At 37.6% G+C, this 17,160-nt stretch overlaps 1 protein-coding gene across 21 annotated transcripts in view; it reads left to right on the plus strand.

The window, feature by feature from the left end:
* Nucleotides 1–17,160, plus strand: part of scrib (scribble) — a 696,032-nt gene that overhangs the window by 400,384 nt on the left and 278,488 nt on the right. For 15 of the 21 annotated variants that reach the window (XM_067760306.1, XM_067760307.1, XM_067760302.1 and 12 more), the window contains 5 exons: nucleotides 4,396–4,751; nucleotides 4,952–5,227; nucleotides 13,349–13,558; nucleotides 13,826–14,012; nucleotides 14,114–14,559. In XM_067760306.1, coding sequence (XP_067616407.1) covers nucleotides 4,396–4,751; nucleotides 4,952–5,227; nucleotides 13,349–13,558; nucleotides 13,826–14,012; nucleotides 14,114–14,559 — 1,475 coding nt within the window. Of the gene's footprint in view, nucleotides 1–293; nucleotides 807–4,395; nucleotides 4,752–4,951; nucleotides 5,228–13,348; nucleotides 13,559–13,825; nucleotides 14,013–14,113; nucleotides 14,560–17,160 lie in introns of all 21 variants that reach the window. The other 6 variants (XM_067760312.1, XM_067760311.1, XM_067760322.1 and 3 more) reach the window with 3 other exon arrangements.

Consider the following 17,160-nt stretch of genomic DNA (forward strand, 5'->3'; position numbering starts at 1 on the left):
TTTTCATAGCTACAACTATGTATTTGCTTTGAAAATGAGCGAAATCATCGCAAAGCCACTCCTACTTCAGCGTTTCAAGTGCACCGCTGGGTATGTAATCTTCGGTTTCACCCGAACTTAGCCTTTCTTACTTGTTATTTTTATGATATTGCGTATGCATACTCGCACTTACCTACATACTTAGGATATTCTTCAGCTTCCTGTTTTTCGGCGCAAATGCTTCCTCTACTGCATAGGACGATTCGATGAAATATTTCAATTTGTGTAGCACAAAATAATAAAATTGATAAAAGCTCTTTACAGAATGATGATGCATTAGATAGGCTGATCTGTGTATCCGTTTACAGCAAATCGGTGAAATATTAAGTATGAATGTGTGTGCAAATATAATATGGACAATATTGTAAACTTAAATTGTGAAGAAAGTAGAAATATTGTTCATATCAAATACGTGAAGAGTATAAACGGATTATCGGTTCGCATAAGGACCTACATACATATGTACATACGAGCTCGCGAAGAGCACACGTCCATAAAAGTCAGCAGTAAATAATAAAAAATTGCAAATTTAGAAATGTTTAATATAAAGTTGAAAATTAAAGAAGGTGATAATACCTTTCCTCGCTCACGTCGTTCTGTTTCATTTGGAAATACTATTGGTGGTCGCAATAGTCCAGCCAATCTGAGTTTACGTAGTTCACTCTCGTCTTCAAATCGCAACCCAAGTAATTCGCTTAAGCGCAACGACAAACGTGTTAGAATTGTAACAACGTACACTGGAGATTTGGAGCGTAATAGACAATATGGTAAGAATTAATGGTAGTGTTTTTGTAATGATTATTATAACCATAATGCTGATGATGCAGCTGCAGAGTGTCAGCTGTTGCTGTGGGCTCTTCGAATAAGTGAAGAATTATAACCAAATATTTAATGAAAGAACACAAGATTTTATTTGTGGACGCCCACTTAAGCGTGGTGTATTAAGCAGCGTTACACACATTTATACATACTCAGCATGTGTTTAGGTTTTATTAAGACCCACCCACTATATTTTTATATTTGTGGGTAATAATAAAACCGTGTCTTGAATACGAAATTTCTGATGTGTCTTTTTTGATACATACATACATACATAGTGACCACCGTGGTGTGGTGGTAGCGTGCTTTGCCTTGCACAAAGAAGATCCTGGGTTCAAATCCGGGACAAAGCAACATCAAAAAATTTAGAAACAAGTTTCTTCAAATAAAAACACAAACGGTTTTGTAATCGGGGTTGCCCATCCGAAATGATCGGGCAAACACTCCGAGTGTATTTCTGTCATGATAAGCTTCTCAGTGAAAACTCATCTGCCTTGCAGATGGAAGAGAAGCTTGGCCTTAAATTTCTTCGGAGGTTGTCGTGCCTTGCATTTATTTTTTTTACATGCAAAGATTGTCACTCATCTGTTAGAATGAAAACGAAAGAGCAGAAACCGTATCACAACTAATATCAAATAAAAATTATAAAATCAAAAGACGATATGTAAAAGTAATAAGAAAAGTATTGCAATGGATGTAAAAGGGCAAGTTTCGCTTCTAACTTAATTAAGGTTAAATTTTATGTATATATAGCAGGAATCAGAAAACAGGAGTGTAAATTTTTATCAGATTTTGCCAGTTAAGTTTTTTAATTTTGCATATTTTAAGATAAAACCGGCATGCATTTTGTGACCGAAACTATGCAAACCATTCTCAAAAACGTTTTTGTAAAATTCGAAAATTCCAGAAAATCTTACGAATTTCCGAAGCTTTTAGTTGGAGGTTTTTGAGTTTGTTGGGTATATAGCTTAAAAAAAAGGGCTTGAACAGTTAAATAAAATGAGGAGAATCTACCAAGCATTCCAGAATTGAACCCAATGGAACGGTACCTGGTAAATGGCGGGCTCAATATGTCCTTGTAAGCTTAATTTGTCCATACTGTCACAAAATTTAAAAAAAAGAAATATATATATATATAGGCTACTTTTATCGAAAAAGGTGTACAAAGGTGTTGCTTTTTTTGCTTCCTTCCTTTAATCATAAACTAGTTTAAATATGCTTGTTTCCCTTATAAGAAAGTTGAATGAAAACATTGCAAACTCGTCGAATTGCAAGCAAAATGAAGTGTTCACTCTTTTCGGAACAGTCTTTATATATTTGCTGTTCGTATAGATCTGCGAGGTTTACAAGCTTTGCGAGCTTTCCTAAGTTGCCCCATAAGACATTTTTGGCATATACATTGGAATCTATATATTGTGACGAATATTAGCAACATTAAGGCATACTATCATCTCTAAGCCGATACTAAGCAGTCACTTTTATCTACATAAACAAATCATTCATTATGTCTACACATATGTACATACAAGAAGCGGGGAGATATTCACAAACACATTCATATATCTGAGATACTCACAAAAGTAAGCAATCATCGGTGGAAGTATCACTCACATATACACGCGCATATGAGAAGCTATAAACGTGCATCTGTAGTTTATAGCTGGTGAGTTCATAGCTGGTAAACAAGTAGTAAATTCTAGAAGAAGAAAAAACTTAGAAGTATGCGAACGACACAGCAGAGAGTATAAAAGGAGCAAAAGCTGAGTAAGCAAGATCAGTTTGTTTTAAGCACGCTATCAGTTGCGAAGTATAAGTGTTATTGTGAAGTATTTTCAAAGTAGTCTACTAAAGACCATTTTGCATTATCGAATATTGGAGTTATTTATTGAACAATTTAGCGATACGAACGCTGGTAGAAGGTGTAAAATAAGCGGAGTTTCCCTAAATTCGTTACAATATATAAAAATCAAATTCTGTGTGTATGTTCGCTATGGAAACGTATTTCCCACACTTCAATCATCAACAAGTTTTGGTTATAGGTTCCTTCGATCAACGGGAAGGTTTTAGGCTAAAAATAATTTCGATATATAAAAGGGGCGTGGCACCTCCCATACAAATGAAATCTTTGGTACTGCATAACTTTGAAGGTATACATGCCAGAACTTTGAAATTCAGTAAGGAGTTATATGAGGTCAATGCCTAAAACCACCAAGAAAATGTAGAATTAGGAAAAAGGGGCGTGGCACCTTCCATACAAATGGAATTTATCATACTGCATATCTCTGGATGTAGTAATGGTAAGATAAAGAAATTTTTTTTTTGGCTATGGGAACGAGCAATCTTAGCTCCCAAATTGATTATGTATACAAAATCAATGACCGCATTCAAAACCAAATTCGTGGTGAATCACGAAATATAAATCGATCGACACAGTTACAGATGAACCACCAGGAATGCATGCGCATATATTAACTTTGAAAATTGGCTCACCAGTCATGCTTCTTCGGAATTTAGACCCACCAAAATTGTGCAATGGAACCAGACTTTGCGTTAAGAAATTAATGCCTAATTTAATCGAAGCAACAATCATCATCGGTAAAAGCAAAGGTGAAAATGTGCTCATACCACGGATCCCAATGATTCCTACAGATTTGGCATTCAGTTTTAAGCTCTTACAGTTTCCTGTACGCGTTGCTTTTGCAATTACAGTCAACAAAGCACAAGGACAAGCGCTAACTGTTACAGGATTAAATTTAGAGAGTCCGTGCTCTTCCCATGGCCAGCTATATGTTACGTGCTCTAGAGTTGGAACGCCAAAAAATTTGTTTATCCTTGCACCGAACGAAAAAACCAAAAATATTGTGTACATACATTACAATAACATACAATAATAAAATGTTTTAAACGAAAATTTCACGAAATATGCGTACAAAATGCAATTCAATTTACAGAACAATAAACTAAATTATCAACAAACAAAACAGAAAAAATAACGCAACATTCACTCGATCTCGGACGTTAAACGTACGCCGTGTAAAGCTAGTAGTTAATAAAATTAAAAATCATATAAATATAGCAATAAAATATATTTGGACAATAAAAAATTTTAGAATGTATTATCTCCATAGCAGCGGATACGCAGACCGAAAAAATATATTAGTTGTAGGCAGCACCGCCGCTAAGTACCGCAAATTTTCAGTAGGGGAGTTGCCAATGTCAAAAAAATTCATTACAGCGTTGTAAAGAAAATCAAATTTTAATAAAGCATTGTTCACTCTAAATCTGTACGCAATAAATGCCCAATTAAGGAATTCAGGTCTCAAACTACTAACTGCTCACCTACGTACTTTATTTGACAAGCTAAAAAAAATTGACATAGTTCGGAAGTAAAATATAATCAGGGTATATTCTCTTATATGATATATAAAATCCAACATTCTCCTATTTACATATACTGCTCACTGTATTTATCTTAAACTCTGAGGCAACTCCTCATAAATTAACCGTATTTTTGCTTTTGTTTTTATATTTATGTAGATGCGCTTGATGGACTCACAGAGCTACGTCTCGAACAGTATGAAATACACATTGAACGGACTACAGCTGGGCTTGGTCTTAGCATAGCGGGTGGTAGAGGATCTACACCGTTCAAGGGCGACGATGAAGGCATTTTCATATCACGTGTTACTGAAGGGGGACCTGCTGATATGGCTGGCTTAAAAGTAGGTGACAAAGTTCTAAAAGTCAATGGTATATCTGTGGTTGAAGCTGATCATTATCAAGCTGTTCAAGTATTAAAAGCTTGCGGAGCAGTGTTGGTGCTGGTGGTGGAGCGGGAAGTAACACGGCTTATAGGACATCCCGTGTTCAGTGAAGATGGTTCTGTTTCACAGGTGAATTGATATTCGTAATAATTCATCATTTTGCCAATGCCAAAGTTAACGTAATTAAATACATGTTTTCATCATTAGCTTTGTGAAAATTTTAAATTGCCGTTTTAAGACATGACGGCAAATTGAATTTCATTTACTGACGAGCGAAATGCGCTTTTAATTCATTATGTATTTGCAAATTGAATATTCTTCACTTGCAGAAATCGGTGGAAACTCGGCCACTGACAGCGTCACAACAACAGCAACAACAACATGAAAAATTCATTCCAAAACCAATTGAAATCATACCAGAGCATCAACAACAGCAACAACAAAAACATCATTCCCCAACAAATTTCATCAGTTATCAAGCAAATTTATTTACAACACCGTTAACGTATGCAGCACCAACAAATGTGGTAAATTTATCACAGCAACAGGAACAACCGCAAAATGTTGGCGTCGCAACGACAAATGGCATTTTGGAAAATGACAAGGTGGGTTTTATGGTGTAATGGCCAACAGCAGTTTAGCTGTAAATTTTTTAAGAAAATATGTAAAAAATGATTTTACAAATGTGAATTCATATAAAGTACAGTTAAAAATTTTTTTTAAGGAGCTAACCCGAAATTTAATTTAAAACTCGTTGCTATTTCTACTCTACTGTTTTTATTCTCGCTTGTAAAATGTTTTGCTTTCACATCGAGTTGTTATTGCTGAAGAATAAACGCAACTCGACGAAAAGGCGGAAAGTTGGTAAAGAAAGTGTGATCGATTTTTCAGAAAAGCTTAAAGTATCCCACCGAAAGAAAGGTATATTGATTATTGACAATTTCTTTTGTTAAAAAGGATTAAATTAAAAGTTCCCTCCAAACAAAGGCCAAAATGTATTAGACTATTCCAAGAAGCGAGGTACAAGACTGCGTATAATTTTATATAACTTCTGTGCAATTTAGCTTCCTAATTTCTTGCATTTTATCGTACCAAACTTGCGTTGCAATCATCCCTCAAATGGCTGCCGTGGTGCGGTGGTAGCGTGCTCTGCCTATCATATCGCAGGTCCTGGGTTCGAGTCCCGGGCAAAGTAACATCAATAATTTAGAAAACATTTTTTTCTATTAAAAAAACAAGTGATTTGTAAACGGGTTGGCCCCTCGGCAAACAATCCAAGTGTATTTCTGCCATGAAAAGCATGACAGTGAAAATTCATTTGCCTTGCAACTGCCGTTCGTAGTTGGCACAAAACATGTATGTATCCTTCCCCGCCAATTTGTACAGAAAAATTTAAAAAAAGGAGCACACAGCAAATTGGAAAATAAATTCTGCACAAACTATTTCGAAGGCAAATGGCGCCAAGTATTTATTTATTTTTATATCCAGCGTGTACTTGTAGCTTTTATTGTATAACGGTAATAAGTAAAGGCTTAAAAGAATCAAGAAATTCGAAATATGGAAAAATGCCAATAGTTCTTTACCAAAGACCCATAAAGTAAGACTACTTGGGGTACGTCAGTTGGCTTTATAATGAGGAACAAAAATTTGGAAAATTTTGGGAAAAGGGGCGTGGCGCTGCCCACATTTTGAAAAAGACGTTAAAGATCTCGTGCCAAAATTTTACATGCATGTTCTCCTTGCCACTACACATATTTTTTATAAAAATCAACAAAATCTTTTGCGACCACGCCCACTTTAAAAACAAATTTGTATCGAAAATTCTAAAAATGCGGTCATGCATAACCAAAGATAAATAAAGTGATGAAATTTGATATTAAGGTTGACTTTAAGACGAAACAAGTAAGGAAGGCTAAGTTCGGGTGTAGCCGAACATTGCATACTCAGCTGAGAGCTTTGGAGACAAAATAAGGTAAAATCACCATGTAGGAAAATGAAGGAGGGTAACCATGGAATGTGTTTGTATGACATGGGTATCAAATGGTAGCTATTAAAGAGTATTTTAAAAGGGAGTGGGCCATAGTTCTATAGGTGGATGCCTTTTCGAGATATCGCCATAAAGGTGGACCAGGGGTGACTCTAGAATGTGCTTGGACGTTATGGGAATCAAATGAAAGGCGATAATGAGTATTTTGAAAGGTAGTGGCCCTTAGTTCTATAGGTCGACGCCTTTTCGAGATATCGCCATAAAGATGGACCAGGGGTGACTATAGAATGTGTTTGTACGATATGGGAATCAAATGAAAGGTGTTAATGAGTATTTTAAAAGGGAGTGGGCCTTAGTACTGTAAGTGGACGCCTTTTCGAGATATCGCCATAAAGGTGGACCAGGGGTGACTCTAGAATTTGTTTGTACGATATGGGTATCAAATTGAAGGTATTAATAAGGGTTTTAAAAGGGAGTGGCCCTTCGTTGTATATGTGAAGGCGTTTTCGAGATATCGACCAAAATGTGGATCAGGGTGACCCAGAACATCATCTTTTGGGTACCGCTAATTTATTTATATATGTTATACCACGAACAGTATTCCTGCCAAGATTCCAAGGGCTTTTGATTTCGCCCTGCAGAACTTTTTCATTTTATTCTACCTAATATGGAAGGTGTCACACCTATTTTACAAAGTTTTTTCTAAAGTTATATTTTGCGTCAATAAACCAAACCAATTACAATGTTTCATCCCTTTATTCATATTTGGTATAGAATTATGTAATTTTTGTCATTTTTCGTAATTTTCGATGTCGAAAAAGTGGGCGCGGTCATAGTTGGATTTCGGCCATTTTTTATACCAAGATAAAGTGAGTTCAGATAAGTACGTGAACTAAGTTTAGTAAAGATATATCTATTTTTGCTGAATTTATCGTGTTTAGGGCCGAGCGGAAGGACAGACGGTGGACTGGGTAATAAAACTGGGCGTGGCTTCAACCGATTTCGCCAATTTTCACAGAAAACAGTAAACGTCATAGAGTCTATGCTTCTACCAAATTTCACAAGGCGGGGCCACGCCCATTTTGAAATTTTTTGAAATTTTCTTTTATTTTTGTATTTTGTTGCACCATATCATTACTGGAGTTGAATGTTGACATAATTTACTTATATACTGTAAAGATAATAAATTTTTTGTTATAATTTTACTTAAAAAATTTTTTCTTTTAAAAAGTGGGCGTGTTCGTCATTCAAATTTGCAAATTTTTATTTAGCACACATATAGGCTCCTGCCAAATTTCATCATTATATCTTCAACGACTGCCAAATTACGGCTTGCAAAACTTTCAAATTAGCTTCTTTCAAAAGTGGGGGGTGCTACGCCCATTCTCCAAAACTTTACTAATTTTCTATTCTGCGCCATAAGGTCAACCCACTTACCAGGTCTAATCACTTTATCCGTCTTTGGCAATGAATTATCGCACTTTTTGGGTTTTTGGAAATTTTCGGTATCGAAAAAGTGGGCGTGGTTATAGACCGATTTCGTTCATTTTAAATAGCGATCTGAGATGAGCGCCCAGGAACTTACAAACCAAATTTCATCAAGATACTCCAAAATTTACTCAAGTCATCGTGTTTACGGACGGTCGGACGAACGGACATGGCTAAATAAATTTCTTTTTTCGCCCAGATTATTTTGATATATAGAAGTCTATATCTATCTCGATTAGTTTATGCCGTTACGGATTACCGTTATGCGAACAAAGTTAATATACTCTGTGAGCTCTGCTCAGCTTAGTATAAAAAGAAACTTGATAAAATCTTGGAAAATGTTCGTGACACCGCCCATATTTGGAAGAAGCAAATGCTAAAGATTTTAAACGGTTAATCAAAAGTCTATAAAGATATCATATCAAAATTTGGGATTGGGCTATATACACTTATTGAAAATCATCAAGATTGATTGGCGACCACGCCCACTTTTAAAAAAATCGACATGAAAATTTGAGAAGTCGTTTTTAGGTGGTCACCTCATAATTCCATTAGTGTCATCTAATCGAATAAAAATGGACCAATCCTAACGAAAGTATGTATAAGAGAAATTCAGTAAAATTGGGGTTGCCACCGCCCACATTAAAGAGCAGTCAATTTAAAAGCTTTGCAACACGTAAAACAGAAGCCTTTGGTATCACTTTGCATTTTTGCAGAATTATGGTTCTTTGTATTATATATTCATTAACGACCATGCCATTTTTTTAAAGCTGCTTAAAGTTTTAACTATAAATAAACAAGTCATATATTTATAACACGGATTCAAAAACCATTTCACCCACGCTTCCCGTACGGTCATCTGCCGGGATTGGGAGGACGGCGAAGTAATTGTCTGTATATTAGGCCGGGTCGATTTGTGGGGAGGCAAAAAAATCGCCCATTGCTCTGTGAAAATCATATTCTAGGGATCAAAATAAGTAACTTTGCAAAAGGAACCATACCTCTAAAACGAATTCTGATGCCCTCCCCCCTTTGGGTCGTAGGGGCAAATTTTGAAAAATCCCACTTTGACCCATTTGAAGTGCTCCAATCGAGTCCAAATGTATGACCGACCCCCACTAACTTTGGAGGCCCGACCCACCGATGCCAGTGGCAAACCCCCTGGAACCCCCTGGGGGTTCACCATACAAACATTTCAAAAAATCGCCGGTTCTGCACTTTACATGAAAAAATCAGCGAAATGCCTATGTTTTTTCTTTTTGGAGTTTATTTTTCTCTTTAGAAATTTATTTAGTCAGAACATATGTAAATGAAAAAATGAATTTAACTTAGTAATAGAAAAGAAATTAAAAAAATTATTAGAAATTAGCGTTTTTACAACCCCCTTTTAAAACCAACGCATCACTGTGATGCATTTGCATGTCGTAAACATAGTTGTGTGGGTTTTTTATTCAACCGTTTTAAAAAATGAAAGTATCACTGTGACACAATTGCAGATAGTAAAATTGCTTGTGTTGTTTTTTTTAAGCCACCACAAGACACAGCAGGTAGAATTGAAATTACCCCTACCCAAAAGTTCGACCCAAAGGGGGGGACATCAGAATTCGTTTTAGAGGTATGGTTCCTTCGGCAAAGTTTCTTATTTTGATCCCTAGAATACGATTTTCACAGAGCAATGAGCGATTTTTAAATCGACCCGCCCTACTGTATATGTTTTGTAATCTTCACACCTTCCTTTTTTTTTAAGTTTACGAAAGTGCGTTTTTTTAGAAGTGATAAATTCGGCTGATCGCTCGAGCGAGAGGAGGATGGGTCGGATGCCAATGTTACCATCGGCTGCCAATTGACGCAGTTACAAAGTCTTGTGCTCACGATGGAGATGCCTGGCGATTTATAACGGCTTCCTACCATATGTGTGGGGGCGTCCCGTTTATTGTGCAGAACCGGTTCTTATATTTGTTCCGCCAGAATTTCACCCTGCTGTCCGCCTGTAGATCATAATGCCAGAGATCATTGTGGGCATTTGAAATCGCCTAGAATAATTCGAGTTTAAGTAGTGCGGTGATGTCAGGGCAGGATTCACTAGGGCAGCAGGTGACAGAGGGGATGCAGATGTTGATAATTTCTAAACCTGACCGGACAGATATGCCCTGACGTTCCAGTACATAGGACCAGTGTTAGCATCAAATAGATTATATTAAACTAAGTGGTGGGTGATAAATGCGATCCCGTCTCAATTTCCGCTCTCGCGATCTTTTTTATGGACGTTGTACCCAGAGCGGATCTGCCGTCTTGCGTGAGTTTAGTCTCTTGGGTCGCAGTAATGCTAATGTTGTGCCGCTTTATAAAATCGACTATCTCCGTGATCTGCTTAGTTAACACATCCCAGGGTTACTGCGCCTGATTTGAGGGATAATAGGTCGCTAGTGCTGTTGGGGTCCTGGTACTGTACGTCCTTGAGTAAGCACCAAAGTGCCCGATGTAGTTAAATGTGCGGTCTGGCAACATAGGGCGATGAAACCCATTGGGGGATTACTGTCGCTGAGACCAGAACATCAAGTAAAGTGCACCGTCGAAGGCGGGAACTACATTGAACAGATATCGCAGGCATATATGTATATTCTGCGCTGGCAAACGGTGCACAAGGTTATAGGGTTAAGAGTAAATGACCCACTCATGTGCTAGTGCCGGAAAGAGGGGGCGAAGACGGGGGCATTGCTACTAACCCTACTACGGAGATTTTAGTTGCGGGTTGGAGCGGCCATTTGAGCTGGTGACGCGGGCAGCAGCGGGTACTTGTCGTGGCTTGCTGAGCAACGGAGCTGCTAGGGGGAATTGGGGGGGGGGGGGGGGGCGTTGAGGCGCAGACTACGGGACGCCCTTGGGCGTGAACAGCAAGGTGCCGCAAAAGATTTGTAAAAATTAAGAGGTCGACGGATGTTGGGATCTAGCACAGAACACCCCGTGCGATGCAACCATCCTTTGCACGTGACATATTGGAGAGAGTGTGACCGTCCTGAAAAGGTTTATTTCCGGCACACACAGCAAACCATTTCCATGGACCGGGATCAGGTTCTGGGCTGGGAGAATATGGAGCCTCCGTTGCAAGGATGTGCTGAAAGGATGAGAGTTTGTGGAGGTACACAACAAATTAAATGGGGGTACACTGAAATGACAGAACCGGCTGACTTGGGAAGCGAAAATCAGGGTTCGCCGATAATGATTAACTTAGTATTTCTATGAATAACTCATATATTTATTACGATTTATATTAATATCTCTTAAAACCTGCTTTTGCATCTTGATAACATATTCATCTGCAACTGACCTGGCTACTATCTGCACCTGATGCCTTAATTAATTTTTTGTATTTAATGCCCCTATTACGGTATACAACTCAACTTAGTTGGGTTGTAATTAAAACAACTCAACTTTCAGACAACTCAACTCCTGTTTGCTATTACGAATTACAACTTATTTCAGTTGAAGTTGAATTGGTGTTGCCAACCTAAGAAAGTGATGATTTGACAGATAAATGAACAGCTGATCAATTTGTGGCGAAAATTTAAGCATTTGCAAAAGTGATTTTGTTATTACAAGATATTATATGATATGAAATCTATTTTATAATGGCTAAAATGTTGGTGATTGACGTGTCGCGAATACGGAAAACATTCGCGTGGTCATTCCAATCCCTTGGAACTACCTAGCACCAAGTAAGAAAATGTTTAAGTGACAAATGAAACGAAGTTATTTTGCAGATTTGAAAGGAAGCATTTTGCTCATTACTAAATAAAAGTAAGGACCATTTGCACAAATTCTTTCGGCAAACAACAGGGAAGGCTGTACCCCTATTTTAAAATTATGCGCCACAGTCAGATTCCTTGCTGATGCAGCTACCAAAAATTTGTGGAAATTATCTTGGTGTTGGACTGGTTTTAGATATTATTGAGGAGCATATTTGTGCGAAGTGGATTAAAATTTACTCTGAAACATTCCCAGGAATAGTGATTAGTATCAATGGGACTCACGTTCGCATAATTTCACCTATTTTGGCTGCATCCGAACTGCGGCCAGCCTCGTCCAACTTCGGAATGTCGCTCCATAAAGTCAAAAATGTATTCAATGTAATCCTTCGTTTTTTTTCTATAAATGTGTACAAAATTGTTGATTATTATTTGATTAAAAAGGGTTTAACTACCGGCTTTAAATTGTTTGCTTTTTTTTGGTAACGTTTTATGAGCCCGTGCACCATCTAACTCTTATCAAAGGTGGTATCAAAAGACGCGTTCGATCTCCGTTTTTAGGATTCGAAAGCGGAAATTAAAAATTTTATTTCTGTTGCAAAATATTTACAAAAACCTACAAAATAGCCCGAGAGAGTCCGAAATATGAGTCCCGATCCACATTTTTTTTTACACAGAAGATCTTTCTGAATTGGCGGCCTTCGGCCGCGATTTGTAAAAATTAACCTGGGTGAGTTCAACGCCTTTCTGCATTAGCGTGTACAAAAAATCTTGCAAAATACAAGCACATGAAAATTTGAACCGAAATGATATGACAGAAATTAAATTTTTAATTTTTGTTTTCGGATTTTTAAATCGGAGATCGAAACACGTTTTTTGATACCGACTTTGAAAATGTTTGTTAAAAATTAGGTGGTGAACCGTCTTCTAAAACGTTACATTTTATCAAAACAACTGTAAAATTGTATGAGACAACTCGTAGTAATCAGTTGTAAGATTTTGACGTCTTTGACAACTACACCAACACAAGGTTGTAAACGGTAATGCCACAAAAAGTTGTTAGACTAGACAACTCAAGTGACATTTTTTTTGACAGGTTGAGTTGTAATCTGTAATACCAAATTGCGAAATTTCAACCCAACCAGAGTTGATTTGTAAAATAGTCATTATCGGCTATCCCTGCCTTAATAAACATTTGGTGCCTTGGGAATTGTTGACACATTAAAGGGCAAACCTTTCCTGTGGTAGTAATTTGCTTAAGCCTCTCTATCCATTTAGACGAAATTCTCTTCGCTGCACATAAAACCGCCTTCAATGTAAGAATAACATCCAATAGCCCTGTGGCGTATCTTCTGTCTTAATTATAACAACAATAACAAAACTAGTTTGTATCGACGAGGTTTAGTATATAATATAATACAAAGAGTTGGCCAAATATTTTAAGTTTTAAGTACGATTGCGATATAACTATTTTAATCAATTTATTGTTTCATTATCATTTCTAGTTGCCACAGGATGGTCCATTGAGCTACCTTCAGTTGCATACCACTTTAATTCGTGATCAAATTGGACAGGGTTTGGGTTTTAGTATTGCTGGTGGCAAAGGCTCCCCACCATTTAAGGATGGCTGTGATGGAATTTTCATTTCACGCATTACTGAGGGTGGTTTGGCGCATCGTGACGGTAAAATAATGGTCGGCGACCGTGTGATGGCTGTAAGTATATTAAACCTTTACCACAACAACAACAAAGCTTATCATTACCATATCCTTTAATCACTTTAGTCAGATTAAACAATATACATACATATAAACATTTGTACTTCTGTTTGTCCGCATTCAAAGCGAATTTCGCAATTACACATTGACATTTGCAATTTGTCGCGGTTGTCACTACCACATTCGCATGTACTTGTGGGTCAATCTGCTTGTGTGTGTGTATTAAAAGTACTTAATGTTTGTGTTCGTGGCTTGTATTTACAGATCAATGGCAATGACATGACGAACGCATGTCATGATGCTGCGGTGCAATGTCTGACTGAACCGCAACGCTTTGTACGTTTGGTGTTGCAACGTGAATATCGTGGACCTCTAGAGGCACCATTAAGCCCACGCAGTCCAGCAGTTTTAAACTCGCTTAGTCCTTCGGGCTATCTCGCAAATCGGCCAGGTGCGTGTTTAGTTTCAAATATATAAATCAAATAGTGAATTAGAGACTTTGCTATGTCTTATTTAAATTTTATTTTTGTCCCTACATGCACGTCACTTTAGCAAATTTCAATCGTTCCATTGGTGATATAATAACAGAACAAGCTCAAAGCAACATACAACCACCAGTATTTACACAGCAACAGCAGTCAACACAACAACAACAATTTCAGTATACAGCCAACCAACCAACAATATACGAAACAAATAAAAATGCTGTGTTACCGCCGAACCAAACAGCCGCTGGTGCGTGTACTAACATTGTTGCGAAAACAAATGGTTTTACTACTGCACCAACAACAAACGCCTCGTACCAGCATCCTCAGCAGTTGGAAATCGATAAAACAACGGGGCAACCCATACCCGCCCCAAGACGTGCCAATTCTATTCCCTTGGGTGGCGACGCGACTTCAGAAACGCTGCCAGCTAATGGCAATGCCGCACAGCCAACTAGTTTTGATGATAAACCGACTCATACAACGGCCACAGATGCTTCCTCTGAAACCCAGGTATGCAAAAGAATATTTGGCTTTCAGTTTATTTGCATTATTTCATATCAGTTTGTGATTGATTGGTATTAATAAATAAATAAATATTTATGATAACACGCATTTGTCGATAGTGAAATATTATAATTGTTGTCAGTCATCATTTAACAATTCAATGGATTTACTCATTATCCCAATATAAATGTAAACAAAGAAATAAGTTCCGAAATTGTATCTTCACTGACAGTTGTTGAAAGCTTTTCTTAAACGCTTTGATAGTATATTAAGTTTAAAAAAAGCATTCAGCTCATTTGCTTTCATTCATTCAAAAAAATTGTTTAAATCATTACTTGCACTTTTATACTCACAAAACACAAAGCTAATTTAATTAAAATGAAAATTGCGCCAATGTGAAGACATAATTTGCCAGTAAAATATATTCAAAAATTCAATTAACAATGCAGCGATAAAAAACGGTAGGTAAAATATTAATTAAATAAAAATATTTATGGTACTTCCTAAACATTATATTGAAAAAATGAAATTTAATTTCAGTAACTGATTTTTGTTTTGTGGGCGGTCTTGATGTGGCGTTGCTACTACGCCTATCATATCGAATGTTCTGAGTTCGAGTCCCGATAAAAGCCACGTCAAACTCTTTAGGATTTGTTTTTTTTTTTTTGAATAAGAAAATAGTTTTTCTAAGCGGGTTGCATCGATGTGGCTTGACAAACCCATATCGGGGAAAATTGAAAGATAATTCTTTTAGATTTGGTACTGTTAAACAACCCTCACTGGCGGAAAGGTGTTCCAGCTAAATTTCTGTGCAGTTGGGAAGGCCCGTACAAAGTTGTGAAGAAGATCAGTGATACCATCTACCGCATACAAACCACTGGGAAACCACGGGTTAGAAGAGTGGTACATTTGGAGATGCTAGCGGCAGTTAGATCGGCAGATTTGTCTGATCGGGACGATCAGACTTAGGTGGAGGGCAGTGTCACGGATATTAGCATCACTAAGCTATACCATCACTAAGGCGATGCTAAGGCCATGCCAAGCAGTATTTACGTCAATAATCAAATCATTACCGGCCTCCGTGGTGTGATGGTAGCGTGCTCCGCCTATCACACCGTATGCCCTGGGTTCAACTCCCGGGCAAAGCAACATCAAAATTTTAGAAATAAGATTTTTCAATTAGAAGAAAATTTTTCTAAGCGGGGTCGCCCCTCGGCAGTGTCTGGCAAGCGCTCCGATTGTATTTCTGCCATGAAAAGCTCTCAGTGAAAACTCATCTGCCTTGCAGATGCCGTTCGGAGTCGGCATAAAACATGTAGGTCCCGTCCGGCCAATTTGTAGGGAAAAATCAAGAGGAGCACGACGCAAATTGGAAGAGAAGCTCGGCCTTAGATCTCTTCGGAGGTTATCGCGCCTTACATTTATTTTTTTTTTAATTCTTTTATTATTTGTTTTGTGGTCCCCAATTTTCCCAACTATTTTTTTTCCAGACGGTTCCTGCAGGTTAACCGAGGTGCGAGTGTAAACGCATTCAAATGAGTCATTTGGAAGTACGCATCCGAGGCCTGTGTAAATGTAATATAAAGGTATTAATGTACATGATTAACAAGTAGCTTCTAACAAATTCCAATATAACTGAGATATATAATAATGTAACGAATTTACTTGCAAATCCTCTTATTTGGAACCCTCTGCTAAGTTCGTATCGCTAAACTGTTGAATAAATAACTCCAATATGTAATAATGCAAAATGGCCTTTATTCAAGTACTTCACAATCACACTTGTACTTTGCAACGAATAGCTTACTTAATAACCAAACTGATTGACAGCTCAAATGAAACTCTATTATTCAAAATAATACTGCTATAGATCGCTAGATAGCGCTTAATCCAAATCTCAAATCAAACTGAATTACTTTTTACTCGCTTGTGCCGCTTTTATAGTTTACGCTGCATACATCTAGGCTCTTCTATTTCCAGAACTTACCAACTATTTCGAGTGTTTATAGTTCTCATATAGTTTCTACTTGTTTACAATTTTCTACTTTTCAGCGTCTCTCAGATGTATGTGAGTTTGTAGTTTACAGTCTCTCGCACACACATAGGCGTATAAGTAAATGCATCTGTGTGTGACATCTCTTTCGGCTGCCTTATATATGTGTATACATGATTTGATTAAAATAAAAAAAATAAATGTAAGGCGCGATAACCTCCGAAGAGATCTAAGGCCGAGCTTCCATTCCAATTTGCGTCATGCTCCTCTTGATTGTCCCTACAAATTGACCGGACGGGACCTACATGTTTTATGCCGACTCCGAACGGCATCTGCAAAGCAGATGAGTTTTCACTGAGAGCTTTTCATGGCAGAAATACACCCGGAGTGCTTGCCAAACACTGCCGAGGGGCGACCCCGCTTACAAAAATTTTCTTCTAATTGAAAAATCTTATTTCTAAAATTTTGATGTTGCTTTGCCTGGGAGTTGAACCCAGGGCATACGGTATGATAGGCGGAGCACGCTACCCATCACACCACAGTGGCCGGTAATGATTTGATTATTGACGTAAATACTGCTTGGCATGGCCTTAGCATCGCCTTAGTGATGGTAT

The sequence above is a fragment of the Eurosta solidaginis genome, chromosome 1 (assembly GCF_040869045.1).
Source record: "Eurosta solidaginis isolate ZX-2024a chromosome 1, ASM4086904v1, whole genome shotgun sequence".
Lineage (NCBI taxonomy): Eukaryota > Metazoa > Arthropoda > Insecta > Diptera > Tephritidae > Eurosta > Eurosta solidaginis.